General features: G+C 53.1%; 1 protein-coding gene across 2 annotated transcripts in view; it reads left to right on the top strand.

Moving 5' to 3' along the window:
- The window catches only part of Galnt10 (polypeptide N-acetylgalactosaminyltransferase 10), a 146734-nt gene that overhangs the window by 119640 nt on the left and 4883 nt on the right, over positions 1-22211 (top strand). For both annotated transcript variants that reach the window (XM_028880054.2, XM_028880055.2), the window contains 6 exons: positions 877-1062; positions 5216-5399; positions 7228-7345; positions 14799-14906; positions 18135-18356; positions 19343-19459. In XM_028880054.2, the coding sequence (XP_028735887.1) occupies positions 877-1062; positions 5216-5399; positions 7228-7345; positions 14799-14906; positions 18135-18356; positions 19343-19459 (935 nt within the window). The remainder of the gene's footprint in view (positions 1-876; positions 1063-5215; positions 5400-7227; positions 7346-14798; positions 14907-18134; positions 18357-19342; positions 19460-22211) is intronic.

Genomic DNA, 22211 nt, shown 5'->3' on the forward strand with positions numbered 1-22211 from the left:
AGTCTCCTTCCGCCGTGTGTATCCCAGAGCTTGTCCCAGGTCATCAGACTTGATGGCAAGTGCCTTTACCAGATGAGTCATCTTACTGGCCTGAAAGAAAATCTCCAATACTTACTCAGGACAACTTCTCCAGGAATAGTAGGGCAAACGTCCAGCCCGTGGTAGAGTGAGCAAACAAGAGAAGCTGTCGTGTGTTGTAGAGTCTGTCTGCTCCAGGTTCGAGGGGATGGTGGTTAGAAATGTCATCAGCACGGTGTCTCTCAGTGGTTCGTGGTGCCACCCACATCCAGGGTGGGTCCTTCCTTCATTTACTCCTCTCTGGAAACGCCCTCGCAGACACGCCCAGAGCCTGCTGCCTCAGTCGCTCCCTGCACCCCTTCTCCTCACCTTGTTTTTCGGCCCAGGACTTAAGCTAAAGCACCTTTGCAGGTGCATGGTCATCCCTGAGTCAATCACAAGGGATCTCGGAGTGCCGTGATTGGCTAGGCCTGAGCCACATGCTCCTCCCACTCACTCCAGGGGAAGGCGGTCAGCCTACCCAAGTCGGATGGACATAGGAGGAGGGTCAGTCTCCTCAGGAAACCACACTCTTTCTATCAGGAGATGAGGGGAACAGACACTAGAGACAGGCATAAGCAGCTGCCTGTGCCCCGCCCCCCTTGCCTGTGAAGTCTCTCTGTGTTCCAGCCCTGGCGCGTGACTGGACCTCTGTGAGCCTCAGTTTCCCCATCGGTAGATGTTGGCCCCTGCCCTGCTCGGCTCTATCTGAGGCCCTCGAGGCGGCGAACTGGGAATTAGTGTCCTCACTGTGTTGGGTGACGGAGTTCTTCCCACACAGCCGCTCTGACCCACCTCGCCCCCTCTGTCTCCTCACAGAGCATCTGAAGAAGCCCCTGGAGGACTACATGGCCCTTTTCCCCAGTGTGAGGATTCTCCGGACCAAGAAACGGGAAGGCCTGATACGGACCCGAATGCTGGGGGCTTCGGCAGCCACCGGGGACGTCATCACGTTCTTAGACTCGCACTGTGAAGCCAACGTCAACTGGCTCCCGCCTTTGCTCGGTGAGGAGTGGGGTGACCTGGAGTGGGTGTGTGGCCTGGAGGATACGGCTCAGTTGGTAGAGTACTTGTTTAGCATGCACGAGGCTCTGGGTTTGATCCCCAGTGTTCCACAGCATAGATGAAGCGTGATGACACACACCTGTCGCCCTAGCACTTGGGAGTTGGAAGCAGAGGGATCAGAAGTTCAAAGTCATCTTCAGCTAAAGGCTTGAGTCTAAGGCCAGACTGGGATTCATGAGACCCTGTCTTAAACCAAAGAACCAAAACAAACCATGGCGGTGGGAGGGGGCTGTCTTGATGTCAACTGAAAGTACTTATTGCTTAGCACCAACAGTGTGAGCCAGGCAGGTTGCAGAAAAAGACCCCCAGGCCTCACAAAGGGTGCACGAGATTGAACTGGTCTTTTCTGTAGCCAAAGAAACTAAAGTGGAGATGCTGGGTGGCTTGCTTCTCCCCTGGGGCAACTGATGTCAAAGTCGCCAGAGTCTGTTCTTTCCCACAATTCCACACTGCTTCCCAGGCCCCTTCCTCTCCGAGGCCTGGGAGGGAGGCACGATCCAGGAGCCTTCCTTTCACCGAAGCCTGTGGGTAGAGCGTGGGCGTGAGGGACTCCTCGTGGAGGAAGGCCGGGTTAGGAGTTCTGAGTTCCACTCGGATGGAGACAGTAAGCAGGTACTGCCAGGCAGACACCTAAGTCAGGTGTCCTGTCAGGACTGAGAGACGTGACAAGGCAGGGCCAGGGCAAGCTGTGAGGTCACCACCGTCCTCAAGAGAAAAGTGAACTCCTCAAAGGGTAGGCTGTCCATCTCAGCGGACAAATCCCCACGCAGCACAATTCTCCAAAAGACCCATGCTGCCCCCGCCAGACACTCCACCCCAGACATGCTGATTATGGTGGTCGCAGAGGGCGTCACTAGCTGTTGAGGCAGCTACCAAGTGCCACCTGCTCCAACAGCCACAGCACAACCAATGCCACCGTGCAGGTGAGGACTGAAAGCCAGCCCCATACAGCCCCCCAGGACAACCCAGCTGTTCTTGTTTTCCTGAGCACATCACTGAGAACTTACTGGATCGCACACTTCTGACAATTGGGCCCAGGATCTCACGAGGCTGAGAGAAAGACCAGAATTTCTGGCAAATTGTGTATTTAATTAAACCAAGCAATGGCCTACATCTGCCTTTCATTACCTAAGGAGAGAACGAAAAGGCCTGGGCCTCAGCGTCCAGCACATTTGCAGTCCGAGAGGAGCAGCCGTGTGGAGGGTCCTTTCGTGAGAATGAAGTGGTGGACCGCTGAGTTGAGCTTGTCTAAACAGCCCTTAACTCTGTTTCTATGGAAATGGATGAGGGCTGTTTTCATCCTCAGCAGAAGGAAGACACATCCCCTCTCACTCGCCGCCCCCCTCTAGTAGAAACACAAGCATCTCCATGTGGATCCCAGCATGGCTTTTGTCTGTGAATCCATTAACACCTCCTAGCTCGGCTGGCTCTGCCCTCATTAATGGTTAGACACGGAGCCTGAGGACTCAGCCCGGTGGGAAAGCTACTCGGAGTCATCATCTCCTTTTTCTTCATCATTATCCTCATCCCCGAGGCCTTGAGAGTCCCTCTGAGTTTAGGCCGAGTCTGTACTTGGATGTGACTTACGCAGTCCAGCAGGCAGGCTCAGCATTCTTACCTACAGTTTTGCCTGTGACAGAAGGGACAGGGGTATTCAGGCTCATAATGGCTCCTGTGAGTGTCGTGCGGTATCTGTCACGGTCATGGAAAATAGGGAATACCGGCATTTCAGTCTTCAGAGACCCTAGGGGTAGGGCATTTCATCTTCCTGTGGTCAACAAAGAAACCAAAACTCTAAGACATCAGCCAGCCATGTCCAAAGCTGCACTATGAAGGGTTGACATCAGGATGTAAACCTGGTGTTCAGTTCCTAAACAAGTTCAATGGCACGGGCCACTGCCATCCAGCAGGGTCAGCTGTCAGACATCCTTGGCCCCAACCATCTACGGAAGTGAAGTCACCTCAGAGGTCTTAAATAATTAGGATAGGGGCCCTTCTCTAGATCTTTCCCTCAAGGCCCCTAAGCATCATGAAGACACATTCCCACCCAAGGGAGCTTGCCCACAGGCAGATCCAAGCCACGTACCAGGGATTCTGACTCAGCGGGTCAGGAGAACAATGTGGGGGTAAAACTTACCCCAAGTGCATCTAGCACTAGTCATACTACTGTCCATTTGGGGATACATGCTGCAAGTGACATTTCTGTGTGTGTGTGTGTGTGTGTGTGTGTGTGTGTGTGTGTGTGTGTGTGAATCTGTGTGTGTATGTATGAATCTGTATGTGTATTATGAATCTGTGTGTGAATCTGTTGTGTGTGTGAATGAATCTCTGTGTGTGTATATGAATCTGTGTGTGTGAATCTGTGTATGTGTATGAATCTCTGTGTGTATGTATGAATCTATGTGTGTGAATCTGTGTGTGTGTATGAATCTCTGTGTGTGTGTGAATCTGTGTATGTATGAATCTATGTGTGTTGTGTGTGTGTTGTGTGTGTGTGTGAATCTGTGTGTGTGTATGAATCTCTGTGTATGAATCTGTGTGTGTGTGTGTGAATCTGTGTGTGTGTGTGTGTGTGTGTGTGTGTGTGTGTGTGTGTGTGTGTTGAGGCTCGTGCATGCTAGACAAATGCTCTACCACTAAGGTACATCTCCAGCCTCTGCAACTGTTTAAACCACGTGTCACAGTTGGAACTGTGGTGACCATCTCAATCTAGTACACACCTGCACACATAGTGGGACTAAACCATGTGTCCTGACATCATTTGGCCCGAACAGAATCTGCTGTCTCGTGAAGTGAGGTTAATGGTCACTGTTCTCCAGGCTTGCGTGCATGTATGCACGCATACACACACACACACACACACACACACACACACACACACACACACAATTTCACCACTCATCTTCCCACCTACTTAGGCCATGCCTTCAGATTAGAAAACAGGCACAGTGTTTTGGGAGAAGTGCTGTATGGCTTGATGAAATGTGGGCCCTGCCCTTCTCTAGCCCTCCAGGGCCCACATTGCAAGTCTTGAACATGAACCTTGACCCTGAGCAGCAAGCTCCCCGGCATAGCCCATCTGCCCCTCGTAGCAGATCATTGACCCCACAGTGGTCCCCTCGAAGCAGACAGAGCTTTCTGTGGGAACAATAGAGGGTAGATCAAACCAGCACTGGAATCCTGTTTGTAGACTGGGCAGAGTGAATCAGTCAGCTCCTCCCACGTTTGAAAGGGACCATGACATAGACTGGGTCAAGACCCCATTTGCTGTCTTGAATCACTCAACCTATAGCATTCCATGGGGTGGCACTTTCTGCCTGCATACCTTCTGGCTTGGTGACTCAGAACCCAAGGGATGTCTGCTCCCTTTTGCGTAGCTTAGGCTGTTTAAAAACTCAAGCCGAATTGTCTTACTGCTGATCACAGCCGTGGGTGCCCATAAGCAGTTGGGACAGACAGATGGACACTAGGGAACCTGGCTGCTTTTGGCCATGAGTCACGATTAGGATTTTGCAACAAGAAGTGAGGCAAGGCCAGAATAGGGGTCCTCATAAAAGAAAATTAGTGTATGCCAACAGCAGAGCCGTACATCCACAGCCCCAGAATTTGAAATCCAAGCCTTTTAACAACCTCTGAGGCAGACCCTCCCACCCGATCTCACAGAAGAGGCCCTAGGGCTTGGAGTTGTGGTCTGAGGAAGTGTGCCTCCTGCGGTGCTGGGTCTGGAAGGAAGCCACAGTCCTTCTTACAAAAGCCTGCGGACTCCAAGCACATGCCTGTGATCCCAGCACTTGGGAGAAGGAGAAGGACTTCAAGGTCAGCCTTGGCTACATTGTGAATTGAAGTAGAGTCAAGAGAATCATTCCCTGACTCATCCTTAGCTACATAGTGAGTTCCAGGCCAGCCTGGGCTACGTGAGACCCTGTTTAAGGGAAAAAACACACAAACAGACCCTGCAATGTTCTTCCTCTCTATGGCTCCTAAGCAGCTGTTAAAGATGATCATCCCGGGAACTGTTCACAGTAAGTGCCCTGTAGACAGGAGCTGCCCTCCACTGCCGCATCCACTAACGGGCATCTCTCCACCACCTCAGACCGCATTGCTCGGAACCGAAAGACCATCGTGTGCCCAATGATCGACGTCATCGACCACGATGACTTCCGGTATGAGACACAGGCCGGGGACGCCATGCGGGGTGCCTTCGACTGGGAGATGTATTACAAGCGGATCCCCATCCCTCCAGAGCTGCAGAAGGCTGACCCCAGTGACCCATTTGAGTAAGTACCACTGGCCTAGGCTCCTAGTGGCAGTGACCCCAGGGCCCCTCCCAAAGCACTGGGCATCTTCACTTATCCTCAAGTCCAGAGCAGAGAGAGGGTCCACGGTCCTGAGCCCACTCAGAACTGAGCACCAATTCTCTAACCGCTAAAATTATCTAATTCTCTTACACCCCACACTTCATCCCCAATCTTGGCTGTCCTCCACGTACAGCACCTCTCTTTGCAGCAGCAAATCCTAAGCCACCCAGGGGTGATAGCGCCTCGGTAACACAGCAGGAATCGAGAGCAGAGGCTGAGTGAGTGTGTGTGTGTGTGTGTGTGTGTGTGTGTGTGTGTGTGTGTGTGTGTGTCTTTCTTAAACAGGGTCTCATGCAGCCCACTGACCCTGGCCTACTGTATCACCACAGCTCATTCGTGAGGGAAGCCGGGTGGAGGGTCAGCGATTTTTGAACCCGTGGCTTAGAGGCAGGATCAGAAGCCAGCCGTGAACAGCCGGTAGCTCAGAAGCCTCCCACGAGTTAACCAGGGACCGCTGCTGTTTGCAGGGGTAAAGTCGGGGTGGCAACGGTGGGCTCCACCCGCTTGGAAGGCCGAGGTGGGAAGGATACCGGAGTACTTGCAGGACAGGCTGTGGTGTGTCGTGACCTCAGTTAACGTCCCAGGCGTCCCCCCTTGTACGAAGGTCCCCTCCACCTGCCACAAAGAAGGCTCAGGAGGCACATGGTCAGTCTCTGCCGTGAGTCCTGGAGCCAAGTGGGGGCGTGAACCCCCCCCCCCAGCACGTTGGTTTGGAGGTTTGGACTTTTCTACCCTCAGACCGGGGCACAGGCATCCATCCCGATAGGTTTTCACACACAGCAGACGTTGGGCAGCTTCTGCTGGGTGCTGCCCTGTGTGAGGCACCATGGTGTCCTCTGGAACCTGGCACGTCAGTCACACCCTCACTCCTCACCCCTCTGAGTGTCTGTCGTGTCCGTGCCTTGCTGGTGTAGCTCCCTTCTCCCCTGAGGTGTTTTCCCTCAGCAAACCTCCTCAGCACCTTTTCCTCTGAGCATCCTTCCTTACCCCCCTCCCTGCCTCCTCACTCCAGGACCGGAAGCAGACACAGTCTTTCCCTTCCTTAGTGTTCTTGCATGTACTCCCCAGAGGTCTTTCCCATCCTCCATCTGTCTCCCAGATGCCTCTGGGCTGAGGTGGCCTCTCCGCCACACTGCTGTCCCCCGAAGGACGGTGGTTTGTCTCCTGCTCCCTCCAGTACCTGCCTCGCGAGTGGCATTCAGTGATAAACCAATGAACGAATGAATGAGTGGAGTTCATCCTTCCTCCCGGAGTAACTGGGAGGATTGAGCTGGCGTCTGTGGACAGCACAGCCGAGCGAGTGAGCGTCGGCTGAGCTCAGTCACGGAGAACCCTCAAAGGAGCCAGCTCCAAAGCAGGTGCCTCGGCCCTGGCCCAGAGGCTGCTGCTTCCATAGGCCGGGCGAGGTCCCAGCAAGCTGTGTTATTTTTTTCAGTCTCTCTGGAAGGTTCTGCAGCACATTCGTGCTGAAGACATCTGGTTCAGACCCCCGCAGCTAAGGGGAAGGCTGGAGACAGATGTCTGTGCTGCAGCTGTGAGACCTGGTGCCACAAATGTCACTTCCCAGACACCCTCAGGTGTTAATCCCATCAAGGGACTGGGGATCCTAGGTTAGAATACAATGGTCAGGTCCCCACCCCTGAGGCCTTGGAGTCCCCAGCAGACAAGCTGAGTTTCTGGGGACACCGTTGGCTAGGAAGCAGGGCTTCTGACCACGTGTCCTCAGACCACGCCCCTTCTCTGACAGGTCACCCGTGATGGCTGGAGGGCTGTTCGCTGTGGACCGGAAGTGGTTCTGGGAGCTGGGCGGATATGACCCTGGCTTGGAGATCTGGGGAGGGGAGCAGTATGAGATCTCCTTCAAGGTGAGTCTCCTCTCCCATGTGCGGCTGCTGTGGCTTCTCTGCTCCCGGGGTGGAGGAGTCTTGGAAGCTGGCTAGCCACTCCCTGAGGTAGGGGGCAGTGGGAGGGTGGAAGCGACCTTCAAGCTGCCTGGTCTCAGCCATAGAGCTGACGAGCATTTTTTTCCACCCGACCTGGCAAGGCTGTGATGGAGCCACCCACCAGCAGCATTGGGAAGATGAAGACAGGCAAACCTAGGCCTTCCTTAGACCTTGTAGCCTCACAGATGCCCAGCTGACCTACATGGTGGCCTTCTCAAGTTTTCCCTCTTACGCCTGTCACAGCAGGAGTTGGCAGAGACCACTGGGCTGAGGCTCCTGTGGAGGAGTTGGAAAGACCTCAATCCAAGTTCTAATCCCATCACTGAGTGGTCTTGACTCTGAGCAGTTTAGATCACTTCTCCAGCTGAATGAGACTAGTAACGCACCACACACACACAACACACACGAGCCCAGGGCCTGGGACGGTTAATTGAGAAGACTAGACAGTGCTTAGCACAGAGCCTGGACCACAGCCAGAGATTAGTAGCTGACAGACATTTGCTAAAGACAATGTCCGTCAATATTTACTGTCGCCTCTGGGTCAGCCTAGAGCCAGCAAGCTGCCTGACAGTGACTGTGAAGGAGTTACTAGTTACTAGTTAAGCAACTAGTTTACCACTAGTAGTAGGAGTGTACATTCTCCTCTGTGTCTGGGCCCCAGGAGAAGGCGGCTCTGCCCCTGTGAGGGAAAGAATAGCTTATCCTATACTCGTGTGGTCCATGAGGACCAGTATCAAGGGCTGGGGAGATGGCTGAGGAGTAAAGACACTCACTGCAAAGCCAGGTGACCCGAGTTCCATCCCCAGAACCCGCATGGTGGAAAGAGAGAACCGTTTCCCACAAGTTGCCTCTATATGCGTGTTGTGGCATTCATATGCACATGTGTGCATGCACACACACACACTCACACACAGACCCAAACCGGCATCCAGCATGACCAGCCCCTGTGACTGACAAGTCCCCAACCCAGGAGGGACAACCAGCGCCATTACTGTTTTGAGCATCATACTTCAGTGCAGTGGTCTGATGGCAAACACTGGTGAGGGACCTCAGGGCTGGGTGGTCCGTGTCAGGTCCTAGTTCTGACTTCCGGCAGCAGCTATGTGGTCTTGGACCGGGATGTCTCCCCTCACTGAGCCTTAATTTCAGCTTCCATAAAACAAGGCTAGTGGTTATGTGGCTCTCGGTGTTGTTGAGAATTAACGAGACCATGCTTGCTAGGAGCTAGTTAGTAAGAGTCCTAAAGAATGTTATTGCTATCAAGATGTCGGTATCATCTGCAGAACCGGCTGCACAGTTCAGACCTGGGGAGTACAAACAGCTTCCTAGAATTCGGCCCAGACATTTCTCTGCCATGATAAAGCCGTCTGTGTCTCTGTTAACCTCCAGGTCTTTGGTGCTCTGCCCTTTGAGAGGACCAGCCCCCTCCCAGATAAAACTAATGTTGGTATCAAGGGGTAACGCCCAAGAGTATTTAGCAAAAATATTTGGCACCAACTAAGTTGGGGCACGTGCCCTGTAACAGCTCACCTCCAGCTCTGTTGGAGCTAACAGGATGCCACGCCAGCCCTTCACATGTGTCGGACTGTATAATCCTCACAGCCACCTGTGAGGTCGATGCCACTGTGAGACCCGCCTCATGGGGGCAAGTAGGACTCAGAATACTCAGTCTGCAGCGACCGGGCCACCAGGGCTGGACCCCAAGCTTGCCAGATCCAAAGTCTCCGTATTAGCCTATTGAGAAAAAAAACCAACTGAGAGGAAAACTAGCCTGAAAATACCAGTTGCGCTTCCTCACCCTCGCTTCCGGTTTTGCCTCTTCCTGGGGTCGTGCCTGTTTTACTTGGCTGTTCCTTGGGCTCTCAGTGAGTAGAACTCATCAGAAGTAGCAAATAAGGGACCCGAGATGTGGCTGGGTGGGTGAGAGCACTGCTCCTGCAGAGGATCCGAGTTCAAAACCCAGCATTCACCTTGGGCAACCCACAACCCTTCTCTCCTAACGCCAGCTCCAGAGGATCAGACACCCCCTTGTGGCCTCTGCAGGTACTGACTCTCACATGTACAAACCCACACTCGGACACATACGTAACTTTTTAAAACGAAAATAAATAGTTTTTTTAAAGGAAAAATAAATAGCCTATGAGTCTCTCTCCCCAGATGCCCTTGGCCTGTTGGTGGCCCCACCCCCACCCCCCAGTGGACGTGCTCCCTCAGGCTGCATCCAAGCTCATCACGTAGTTTAATAAGCGATGATGTCTGCCTTGGGTCCAGGTTTTGTGAGTTGTAGCACAGAGGTCTTGTCTGTGGGGTCGGTCAGTCTGCCTAGCCCGTGTCATCTAGTTAAGACAAACGCTACATTCCATGGGTGCAGTGAAGTCACGGATCGGTCCACCCAACATCGATGGATGACGTAGTCTTCCAGGTTTGTCCCCAGAAAGAAACCCATCCGAACTGCGAAGTGTTGCTAGGTAATCAACCGCAGTAGATCCTGGATCCTTTTGTGTCTCACTCACTGCCGCATCCCCAGCACCTGAAGGGCCGCCTGGCATGGAGGATGCTGCATGCCTATCTGTGGCTAGAGCTATGTGACCCAGAGTAGCTGTGTCACTGGCCAGAGCCGCTTCCGGGTCCCCCGGCAACTCGTTGTCCAAAAAAAGCTGCTGCCGTGGAGAACAGCGGAGAGTTATTGACAATGGGATCTCTGAACCCAAAAAGATTTCATTTTGTTCCCTGTGTTTCAAAGACCCATGTAATGTCACTCATCAGGCAGCCACAGCGGCAGAACAAACGGTGGTTTTGTTGGGTTGATTTTTTTCCCCTCCACTCGGTTTATTTACAAAAGACTCGGTAATGAAGCCACACTGGAGTGTCAGGAAGGAGGCTGGCTGCAATCCCATCTGATCCAATTATGTCGGGCACTCTCTGGGGGAAATGAGCTGATGTAATGAGCGGGCCCGGGGAGGGGGGCATTCTTCCTTCACCTCTCTCTCTCCCGGCCAGCCAGCGACAGCCCACCTGTCCTGTGTTTCCAGGCCCGAGGCAGGCCTGTCCATCTGCCGAGGTGTCTCTTTGAACACAGGGTTCTGTGTCGGCCAGGGCTTGGCCTCTCCCAAGGGCCAGATTCCCTTTACTGAGACCCCATCCTTCATAGTGACAGAAAAGACGCTAGCCTGAAAGACACAAAGTGCACTTGCAGAAGTTATGACGGATCTCTCTGTGCCATTGGGCCTAACAGATTAATAATCCAGCTCTGATTCCACGCCAGACCTGTTTCTCCTCATGGAAGAACCCCAACAGACCCATTCCAGGGTTGAAGACGTAGCTCGGTGTTACAGGACTTTCTCAGCAAGTGTGAGCTCCTGCCACAGAATAAGTGAATAATTAAATCTGTGCCACCATTGATGAATTGGTTGGACATGGTGGCACCCAATTGTAATCCCAGCACTCAGAGGCTGAGGCAGCAGGGGTGTGGTGAGTCTAAGGCCAGTCTGGGCTACATAATTAAATTCCCTGTGTTGAAAGAAAAGAAGCGGGCTGAAGAGATGACTCAGTGGTTAAGAGCACTGATTGCTCTTCTGGAGGTCCTGAGTTCAATTCCCAGTAACCACATAGTGACTCACAACCATCGTAGTGAGATCTGGTGCCCTCTGCTGGCCTGCAAGGACACATGCAGGCAGAATACTGTAATGTAATATATATATATATGAAAGAAAAGAAGCAAAGGAAAAGAAAAGGAAAGGGAAAAAAAAGCAAGGAGCTGGAGATGTAGTTCACTTGGTAGAGAGTGATTGCCCAACATGTGCAAGACTCTAGGTTCGATCCCCAACATAACCTAGCTTGGTGGTGCATTGCCTGTGATCCTAAGCACTAGGAAGCAGGAGAATCAGGAGTTCAAGGTTAGCTTGGGCTGCATGAGACTTTGTTAAATTTGAAGTTTGCTTGAGCTTGCAAAGCTAAAATAAAAGTTGCAATCTGAAATGTTTGGAATGGTCACTGACCTCTTCTTTCTGCTACTCAGCAGGCTTCTGTCTCCCAGAGGTCATTGTGTCAGAGTCCCCTGCTTGGAGCGTGGCATCTTGTCAGCTCTTGAAGCTGGTTAAGTACTGGGTTCTGTAGCTCAGCACGCACACACACACACACACACACACACACACACACCACCTCTTCTCTCTATGCATCCCCGTTCCCCTCTGACCCCCTCATTCAATGGGACCCTTCTACCAGTAGCCCAGACCGGAAACAATGTAAAGGCCAAGCTTGACGGACTGACAGTTCCCTGGTAGGGACCCTCCCCCACTCCGGGCCCACTTGCTCAGTCTACTATGGCTCCCTCTCCAGGGCTGTCTCCTGCAGCTCCCCAGCAGCCTGTGGGAACCTATGGGAAGCGCCTTGAGTGTCCTTAGCCTGACGGCTGTGAGTCTGCCCCAGGGCCAGCTACAGCCCTGGCCCTCCTGGAGCCAGCGGGTGGTGTGCTGGAGAGGGACTTGACTACAGCTGGATCTTAGTTCCCCCACGTGAAGCTGCATTGACTTGTGAGGGAAGGAAGGCCTGGAACTGCAATGTGATTGGCTAAGAGCAGAGCCAGGCTGGGCCTTGGACCGGCCACGGTTGCCAAGGCCCAGTACAACGCCGGACGCCAACCTGAGTCTCTGGCTTTCTGTCCCAGAAAGGGGCAACCCCTGGTTTGAGGAAGCTGTCTCTCCAGTGGAGAGATGTTTGTCACAAGGCAGAGGTGATGGAGACCATGATAGTGACTCTCTCGAGCCTCCTGTCTCCCGGTGCAAAAAAGAAGGCAGCCTGCATCCAGAGAGAGATGGGAGGAAGGCCTTCCATTTCAGCCAGTGGCTGCTCTCCTGGCTAAAAACACAAGGCCATGAGACACTTTCTCAGACAGAAGGACCTGAGGCCTCAGCCAACAAGGCTGGGGACTGAAGCTGGCTGGCCTGGTCACTGGCCCCCAGGAGGAGTGAGTAGGACAGTCCTCCACACAGAGGAAGAGTGCCGACAGGCAGAGTCGTCGCCCATGACCACTGCAGGAGGATCACAGCTGAGATGCATCTGTGCACATAATTATGTTGCATTTGAGGAAAAAAGCAATGAAGGGGCTGGAGAGATGGCTCAGTGGTTAAGAGCACTGGCCGTTCCTCCAGAGGACCCGGGTTCAATTCCCAGCACCCACATGGCAAATCACAACTGTCTATAAGTCCAGTTCCAGGGGAATCTGACACCCTCGCACCAATGTACATAAAATAAAATTAAATTATGAGAGAGAGAGAGAGAGAGAGAGAGAGAGAGAGAGAAGCAATGAAGAGGAAGTGTGTGCCCCTGCTGTGAGTCAGTTAGCCCCTTGGAGGTATCAGGTGGGGCCCTGCAGGGAGGGTAGGGAAGCAGCAGGGTACTAGGAGTTCTCCAGGCAGAGGGGGGAGCTGTGGGAGAGGGGGACGCGAGGGGAGAGGGGAGAAGACAGCCACAGGGAACCCTCTCATGCCGGTGACCTGTGGGAGACGCATCTTGGGTAATCCAAGTGGACTCAGCAGTCAGCCGCAGCGTTTAGCCTCAAGAGAACTCCCCTCTGAATCAGCCACCAGCACCTCCATCCTGGGCAGGAACCCATGGAGGGAACCCAGCCAGATCCTCTGTGAGTTCCTATGCCCTGGGAACACCTCGGATGCCTCAGTCCTGCCAGCAGAGCAAGGTCACCCTGGTTCCTTCTGGCTGGCGGCCAGTGTGGCCAAGGCCAGAGGACTTGGAGGTTCCAGCAAAAAGGCGGCCTCGGGTTTCACTTGTTCTGTTGGCACAGTGGAAGGACCCCCAGCCAGCAGAGCTGGGGGCAGCTTTGGCTAATGCTCACATCACAGGAGATGGTCAAAACCAGGGTAGGCAAGTAGTCCCCACCAGCTTGGCACCACCCTTCTTGGCAATGGGCAGGCATCTCGGCCTGGCAAACGCGTACCTCCCCATCAATCCTCCATGAGGGGCGGCTGGCGGCTGATCGATATCTCCTGCTTTAAAAATAAACTTCTTGACTCGACCTTGACGTTAATCTAGCATCCGGAGCCCATTATCTTGAGACCAGCATTCTGTTCGATTGGCTAGCCAGGGTTTCCCTCTTCCCCACCGTCAGAGCAGAACTGCCTTGCCTGCTAACTGCAGCCTCAGACACCTCCCACCATGGGCAATGGCACAGGGGACAGCCTGCGTCCATCTTGACAGGAGGCAGCGAGACCCAGGACCCTTTGGGAGCCCTGACTGGATTAGGACATGAAGCCCTGCCCCAGTGCGCCCCCAGCAAGGGCACTGCACGGAGCATGCATCATCAGTGTCCCATGCCAGTCCCTCAAGCCACAGGAGACGGCACGTGAGAACATGGCTAATGTCCCAGAGGCAGCTAGGACCCTCCATGCCCAAAGCCACCGTGGCCTCGATTGTGGACTGTAGTATCTGCCCAAGACTGCACCTACTCCATCCCATGAACGGAGCCAGCTTTGTAAAAGTGAACGTATGAAGATATCCTGTCCAGCCACACCCTGACAGGGGCCCGTGCCTTCCCTTCCCTCACACCCCATTGGACTCCAAACCTCTGGCATCCATGGTGGCAGTATCCATGCCTACCCCTGAGCCTTTGCGTGCTTCTTGTTCTCATCGCTTTAGTAGCTCCTGAATCAGACCGTCCCAGCTGCTGAGGGCAGTGTGGCAGCCTCCTCCCCGCCCCGATCCCCTGCTTCTTCCCAGCCTGTCCCCTTTCATGTCTGTGGGCACGTGAACCAGCGAGCTCAATTAGTCTTATTCACGGGATCATGGACACCTTACCAGTTGGCTATACCACTGAAGAAAGTGCCTCTTCCCTCGCTGGCACCCATTACTACCTCATTCACATGGGAATGTTGAGGGGCCCCGTCTATTTGATTTATTTTTACTAATCAATTTGGGGGGGGGGTGCTGCGGCACACATGTGGAGGTCAGAGGACAACTTGGGGGAGTCGCTTCTCCCCATCCGCCATGCAGAACCCAAGGCTTGACAGTAAGCGCTTTCTTACCTGATGGGCCACCTGTTGGCCCGTAGGAGCCCAGTCTTGGGCGGGTCTCATGCAGGTGACCACAGCTGCTGTGAATTCAAAAGCACAGTGGCCACGCCACGCCCATGGGTTTCTGGTCTAGCCTGGACACTTAACTTCCTGTGCACCCCAGTGTCTGCCGTGGCTTCTGCACAGCGCCCGGCAGCCATGGCCGGCAGCTCTTTCTGCAGCCTTTGAGGTCTTCTGCACCGTTTTGAGTTCAGGACTTGAGGAAACCATGCAGGCTGTGTGCTGGCGTTTGAGAGGATGGAGTCATAAGGATCGAGGCGTCACCTTCGTCCTCCCTTCTCGCCCTGCAGGTGTGGATGTGTGGGGGCCGCATGGAGGACATCCCCTGTTCCAGGGTGGGCCACATCTACAGGAAGTATGTGCCCTACAAGGTCCCCGCTGGAGTCAGCCTGGCCCGGGTAAGGTGGTGGCTTTCCGGGGAACCTGGGGTAGCCTGTGGTAGCGTGGAGACACCCTGGGCCCCAGGCTAAGTGACTGATAGATGATGTCCAAGTGAAATCCAACTGAAAGGAACTTACATATAGCCCGGCTTGACTACGTGGAGGCTGTGGGCCCGGGGAGGATTGCCGGACTCTTCTGAGGCTCCGCCTAGAGCTTTGCTGAACTGGAGTGGATCTTCACCAACTCATCATTGCCCAGGGGTGCAGAAAGACGGGAAACTGGTGTGTTGAGTGGAGTGAACTGGTCATTTCACAGGAGGGCCACCTGTGGTAGAGCTTACAGAGATGCAAAGCTAGACCAGGGGTGATTAAAAGAAACATGTCAAGCAGGCATGATGATGCTCTTATCATCACTGTTGAAAAGCTTGGGGGTAGATGTCATAATAAATAAATGGCTCTCTTCTTCACCCACCCACCCCCGAAATGTGTCAAACTGTTTTGTTGACCTGAAAACCATATCAGGCATTGAACTAAATTGACCATTGACTGCAAGGGGTAATCATTAGCAAAAGATTTGGGAGATGATAGTTCTTTTACTGGGGAAATAAAAAATAAAAATAAAAAATAAGGGTGACCTCAAAAATAAGTGAAGGAGGTGCCTGGGGGTGGGGGATGAAAAGACACAACGCTGTTTGCAATACTAGAAAGGCCAGAGTGCAGCCACACCCCAGCAAAGAAACATTGGGGGACCTGCTGCCTGGGTTCCCAACCCTCTGCTTTCCAGGCTTTGCCAGAGGAGAGTCATTTCCTCAGCTTCAAGCACGGCTGAGCCAGAACATGGCCTGGGAGGCAGGGTGGCAGAGCCCTCTAGTGGTGAGAATCTCCAATGACAGCCGCCAAGCTCGCTGCTCTATGGACAGCCCCTTAGCAGGGGAGTTGGGTTCCAGATAAAGCCCAAGAGGTGGAAATCTCCTCAGATGCCCTCGGCCTCCCCTGCAGGATGCCAAACAGGAGAACAGAGCCAACGTCTTTTCATAAGCCTGAGACTGCCGCTCTTGGAGGCTACCAGGAGCATGGGGACAGTGACCCCCGAGCAGGACCCAGGACCTGCCCCACTGCATCCTTTTCTAAACCAGAGATGAACATCAGGGTGCTGGGGGGCTGCAGTGACACCAAAAAAAAAAACCCCTGCATCCCAGCCAGGCACCCTGCAGAGTAGTGCACACTGACCTCCCTTCTCCCTGGGTTCTGTTCTCCACTTCCGGGAGGGAGAGAGGAAAGGAAAACTCCACCTCCTGCTTAAGTCTGACAGACGCCTGCATCTGTGCCCTAAACAGCAGCTGTGACTGTCCTCACAGGTGTTAGTGGCCACATCCCCGTTAACATCTGGGGCTGGACAGTGTGCTTCTGTGTCTCACCTGAATCCCGCCCAGACGTCTTTAACGTCTTTGGCCATCTGTCCTGAGTCAGGCCCTGCGTCTGACATGAGCCAACCCCAGGGGCGCATCCCACCTCTTCTCTGTAAGCCCAGCTGTCCCCTGTGCGGCTGCATGTGAGATGCCTGTGCCCACCGGAACTGCAGCTCACTGCCATCATTTAGTTCCAGGTCAGGTGCAATGTGTTTGGTCTTCCCAGCATTCCAGAACCTGAGACAAGGGGGTGGAGAGTTCAAAACCACCCCAGGCTTCATAATCAAGATCCTGTCTTCAAAAAAAGTCGGCTCACTGTTATGGCAATCAAATTCACAGGCTTCTAGGGCACTTGCCTCCTGAATGGCATTTAGAGGTTCTCAGGGCCCTGAGAGAGCCAGCATGCTCTCTTAGTGGCACATCTGCCTCTAGAACAAACACTCTCGGTCTTGCTGCCCAGGGCTGTCACTGGAACTGGTACATAAGAAACGCAGTCCTGCAGCAGGTGGAGGGGACAGGCCTTAGCAGGAAGGCCAGGGAAAGAGAAGAGTTCCCATGTTCTAGATGGTTCCTGATGTGCAGACTCTGGGGCCTTCCACATCCACCAGGCCCAGCCTTTGCTGCACAGGCACCCAACGGAGCTAGCTCTCTTTCCAGTGGGGTCAGAGGCTGCAAGGAGGCCTGGCTGCCTCTGGGATGAGCACAGAGTCCTGCCACAGGACAGTGTTCCCATGCAGGGCCTCTTTGGTGTTACCATGCCTCCCTGTGCTCGGGAGAAGGTGACTTTCTGCTTGGGTCAAGAGCTAAGAATGGTTTTCACAATTTTAAGCAACTAGAGGGGAGGCCCAAAGAACTCAGGACACCAGGTTGTGACACTTGAAAATCAAATGGTGATTGACGTCATAAAGTTTTATTGGTGCATGGCCACGCTCCCTCATTTACATAGGCCCTGGCTGTTTTATGCCACCATGCCTTGAGACCATCTGGTCTGCAGAACTCAATTATCTCCACCAGAAAACACTTAAGCATTTGTCCAGCAGCCCCGCCATGCTGTCTGCTCCTAAAGCAAACCTTTACACACAGGCGTCAATAACTGCGACACTTCAGAGGGAAATTCAGATTAACCTCAAGACAGACGTCAAGCTCATCCAGTTCCATGTGTGTCTTGAGGGAGGGGGAAGCGGGTCCTAGCCCTTGAAGGAAGCCTGGGTTTAAAGGGAGAGGTTTGCAAGCAGCGGCTTCCTCTAACCTGTGCTCTTGTGTTCTGAGTGGGGTGCACTGCAGGAATACAGGGTTTTCACATGATCGACACACAAGATCTTAGTCTTCCTGTCTCCAAATTGCTCTGCCCAGGACTGCCTCCGGTTCCATCGGTTGTTGTCTTGTAGTTGGCTGTCCTCGGGCTTTATTTAAAAAAACAAACACAAAAAACAACTCTCAAGCCTCTGAGGATCGTGAGAAATCTCACCTGCTGGCAGGATTAAACCTTGTGGGTGTGGAATTTGGCCAGAACTGTCGGTTGAAAGTGACAGAAACCCAACTCAAAATGGCTTTTAAGAGCTGGAGAAGCGACTTCGTAAGTGCTCAGTGTGCTGATGTGAGGACCTGAGTTTGGATCCCAGCACCCACATAAACAGCCACCTATAACCCGACATCTATAACCAAACCCAAACCAGGGAAAGAGACAGGGTAGCTGGGGGGTGCTGGTTAACAGCCCAGCTCCAGGCTCCGTGAGAGACCCTGTCTCAAAAAATAAGGTGTAAGGGCTAGCAGGATGGCTCTGGGCTGGCCTGGGCTCCTCAGCAAGCCTGACCCTTCCACCTACCTTCCTTTCCAGAACCTGAAGCGAGTGGCAGAGGTGTGGATGGATGAGTATGCAGAGTACATATACCAGCGCAGACCGGAGTACCGCCACCTCTCAGCTGGGGATGTCGTGGCCCAGAAAAAGCTCCGAAGCTCCCTCAACTGCAAGAGCTTCAAGTGGTTTATGACCAAGATTGCCTGGGACCTGCCCAAGTTCTACCCACCTGTGGAGCCCCCAGCCGCGGCGTGGGGGGAGGTGAGTGTGGATGGAGAGACTGGCCACAGACACCAAGAGATGTGCCCAGTAAAGCCTAAATGTCCCCGTCCCTTCTTCTCTCTCTCTCTCTTGGACCCTGTCATGGGGGGGGGGCTGACTTTTTTATTTCTGTTTGTGTTTTATTGTACTGTTGAGTGTTCTGAAAATTTAAACTGGGTCAGCACCCATTTCACCTTTTGACTGTGAGACACTGCTGGGTTTGGGCCCTTTGGCTTGCAATGCTGGGGACGGGAACCTAGGACCTTGCACATTCTAAGCCGTGCTCTTCAAGTGGACCATGTTCCCAGCCCATGGAGCCCATTGGAAATGCAGACTAAGAGTGTAGAGGTTAGGGTTGAGTTGTAATGTCCGCATCTCCATCTCGCCCTCCGTGGACTACAGAATTTCTCACCAGGACCTCGGGAATGCATTTGAGACTAACTCAACTGTCGCCACCTTGCCTCTTGGTGCTGTGTGTGCCCTGAGCAAATCTGCAGCCCAGAGCTCTCACCTGACCCTCCAGCCTTCATTTCTTTGGAGTGGGCTGGGGAGACCTCCTGCTTCCCCGTGCCATTCCCTTGCCCTAAAGGATAATTCTAGATAGATGGCAAAGATACTGCATCCTTCTCGAATAGCTTCCAAGACACTGTTCCCTGCCGGACACCTACCCCTTAGGCCCCTGGAATGCGGGTCAGATTGGATCCTGGATCTGCTGGGTGGGACGCTCTCAGTGTGAGGCCATAGGAGGACTTGGGCCTCCCTCCTTCCTCCTCACCTTCCCAGACTTCAGGAAGATTGTCACTGGGGAGCTCCTGGGATCCTATCCATCACAGTCAGGAGGACCTCCAGCAGCCTGGGGCAAGCCCTTCTAAGGAAGTTCAGAGTTCAGCCTGTCTTGGATTTCTGCCTCAGTCTCCTCACCACCCAGCAGGGCCCAGTGGACACCTTGAGGTGCCTCAGTGGTTGCTCTTCATTTTTGCCCTCAGATTCGCAACGTGGGCACAGGGCTATGCACAGACACCAAGCATGGCACTTTGGGCTCCCCGCTGAGGCTTGAGACCTGCATTCGGGGCCGTGGGGAGGCTGCCTGGAACAGCATGCAGGTAAGGGCCACCCAAAGGGACTCCCAGGTCTTCACACATTTGTCAACCAGAGGATGAGTCTTGGAGCTCCCAGAGCACCATGGGAAGGGAGTAGGGAATTCCTGCATATGACAGACTGTCCTATAAATTCCCACCCTCATGCCTGTAACCAATAGGCAACTTTTAGCTCATTTTAGTAGTGTGTGTGTGTGTGTGTGTGTGTGTGTGTGTGTGTGTGTGTTTGCTCTGGTTTATTATTATTATTATTATTATCATTATCATTATTTTATATGCGTCAGGTCCCCTGAAACTGGAGTTACAGGCCAGTGTGAGCTGTGATGTGGGTGCTGAGATTTGAACCCCGGGTCCTCTGAATGAGCAGTCAGTGCCCTTAACCACTGAGCAATCTCTCCAGCCCCGTTTGCTCTGGTTTCTGTTACTATAGCTGAGTATCATGTTCTGGGTGCTTTATAAAGCATGGAGGTTGATTTAGCTTTCAGTTCTCATGGTTCTGCAGATTCAAGAGCATGACACCAGCCTCTAGCCAGCTCTCTTGAGGACCTTTCCACAGGGTAATGGCTCATAGAGGACACTGCCTTGGAAGTCGACATGCGCTGCCTGCCCTGCATCTGTCTTCCTCGGCTTCTAAAATCACTAAACGGGGCTGTCGGGTGAGGTGGCCCAGCTGGTAAAGGTGCATGCTTGCCTTGCAAGCTAAAAACCTGAGTTCAGTCCCCAGAGCTCAGGGTAGAAGGTGAGAGCCACATCCCAAAAGTTTCCCCTGACCAACACGTTCATGCCATAGCACATACAACACACAGAGAAAGAAAGAGAGAGAGTACTAAAATCATTGTTTTGGCAGGCGGTGGTAGCCCCGACGCCTTTAATCCCAGCACTCAGGAGGCAGAGACAGGCAGATCTCTGTGAGTTCGAGGCCAGCCTGGTCTACAGAGTGAGTTCCAGGACAGCCAAGAGAAATATTGTCTTGAAAAATCAAAATAATAATAATATAGTCCTGGCTGTCATGGAACTTGCTATCTAGACCAAATCAGCCCTAAAATCAGAGATCCTCCTGCCTTTTTGCCTCCTGAGTGCTGGAATTAAAGGTGAGCACCACACCCAGCCTATAAATATAAATTTAAAAAAAAACACTGGGAAACAAGTGCTCAGCTACAAGAGTGCCTGCCTAGCATGTGCAAAGCCCTGGATTTAATCCTCAACACCCCATAACTGACCATGGTGGCACACGCCTGTAATTAATCCCAGCACTCTGGAGGCTGAGAGGAGGTGGGAGATCAAGGCCAGCCTGTGCAATGTGAGACCTTGCTTCAATAAGAAAGTAACAGCAGGTCTCTCTTTGATGTGCTGGCATAGATTCCTCTGAGGAGAGCTGGGTCACGTGTAGTAGGCTGGTTTCGTGTTTGAGGCCCGCCACACCGATTTTCACAGGAGCTGCACTCACTTGAATTCCTCCCCAGGGTAGCGGAGCTCCTGGCCCTGCATCTTTGCAGGCTTCTGTTGGCATTTGTTTTCATGCTGACAGAAATTAAAAACACACGCCGGGCGTGGTGGCGCACATCTTTGATGCCAGCACTCAGAGGCAGAGTCAGGCAGATCTCTGTGAGTTCGAGGCCAGCCTGGTCTACAGAGTAAGTTCCAGGACAAGCTCCAAAGCTACACAGAGAAACCCTGTCTCGAAAAAACAAACAAGCAAACACAAATGTAGTAAAGCATAAGCAGCGTTAACTACTCGGGCTTCTAACAAAATTCAGGAGAGACCTGAGCCCTGCACACAACAAACCCTGCTGTCAGAAATCAGAGGTGTGAATTAATGAAGGTTGGCCACTGCTGGCTGTCTTTTCCAAGCCGCTGGCTAAATTCAGCACAATTCCAGCCTTCTAGGGACTTCTCAGTGTGTAGCCCTGGCTGGCCTGGAACCCCACTATGTAGCCAAAGACTTGCACACAAATGGTCCTAGTGGCCTGCTTTTTAAACCAAAATCTGGAGCCAGCCCAGACATCTCAAAAGGCAGACAGGACAGTAACGTCAGGGAGCGAGATGTTGGTAAATGTGCTGGCAGCCAGAGTGACCACAGTGAGATCAAGTTAAAAAGAAAGAAAGAAAGGCAGACAGACAAAGGGGGAGGACATACTGTGAGTCCAGTTTTAGAGAATTCTAGAAGTTGCAACTGAATCTCTAGTAAGAGAAAGCAGATCTCTGGTGGCCTGGGGACACCATGAGGGGACTGGTGGGAGACTGGGCCAGGGAGCACAGGGACCCTGGAGAGGGGCAGGCTTGCTATCTTTGGGGTGGCTTTAGGCAGTCGGAGCAGGCCAGCTGTGAGTATCGGCGGTTAGTAAAGCTGCGGAAAGGTGTTGGGGTTGGGAGATTGGGGGAGCACTAATAAGCTAAATTCAGGAAGTGGGTCCAGCTTGGATCTTCATCCAGAATGGGAAGTCCACTGGGTGTCTAGTGGCACCAAGGTCCCTGGGGAGACTTCCTCTCCTTAGAGTGGTGCTTGCTGAAGCTTCTGACTTACTACCTTGTCTGGGTGCACTTGAGAACGCAGTAGGAGCAGCAGGAAGACGATAGGATTGGCTGGGAGTTGGTGCCTTTTAACGCTGAATGGCTAGGGGATGGAGAGATGGCAAGATGGCTCAGCAGCTAAAAGAACGTACTGTTCTTACAGAAGACCCAGGTTCGTTTCCCAGCAGCCACACTGGGCAGCTCACAACCCTCTATAACTCCAGCTCCAGGGCTCTAGCGCCCTCTT

The sequence above is a fragment of the Peromyscus leucopus genome, chromosome 8b, assembly GCF_004664715.2.
Source record: "Peromyscus leucopus breed LL Stock chromosome 8b, UCI_PerLeu_2.1, whole genome shotgun sequence".
Classification (NCBI taxonomy): Eukaryota; Metazoa; Chordata; class Mammalia; order Rodentia; family Cricetidae; genus Peromyscus; species Peromyscus leucopus.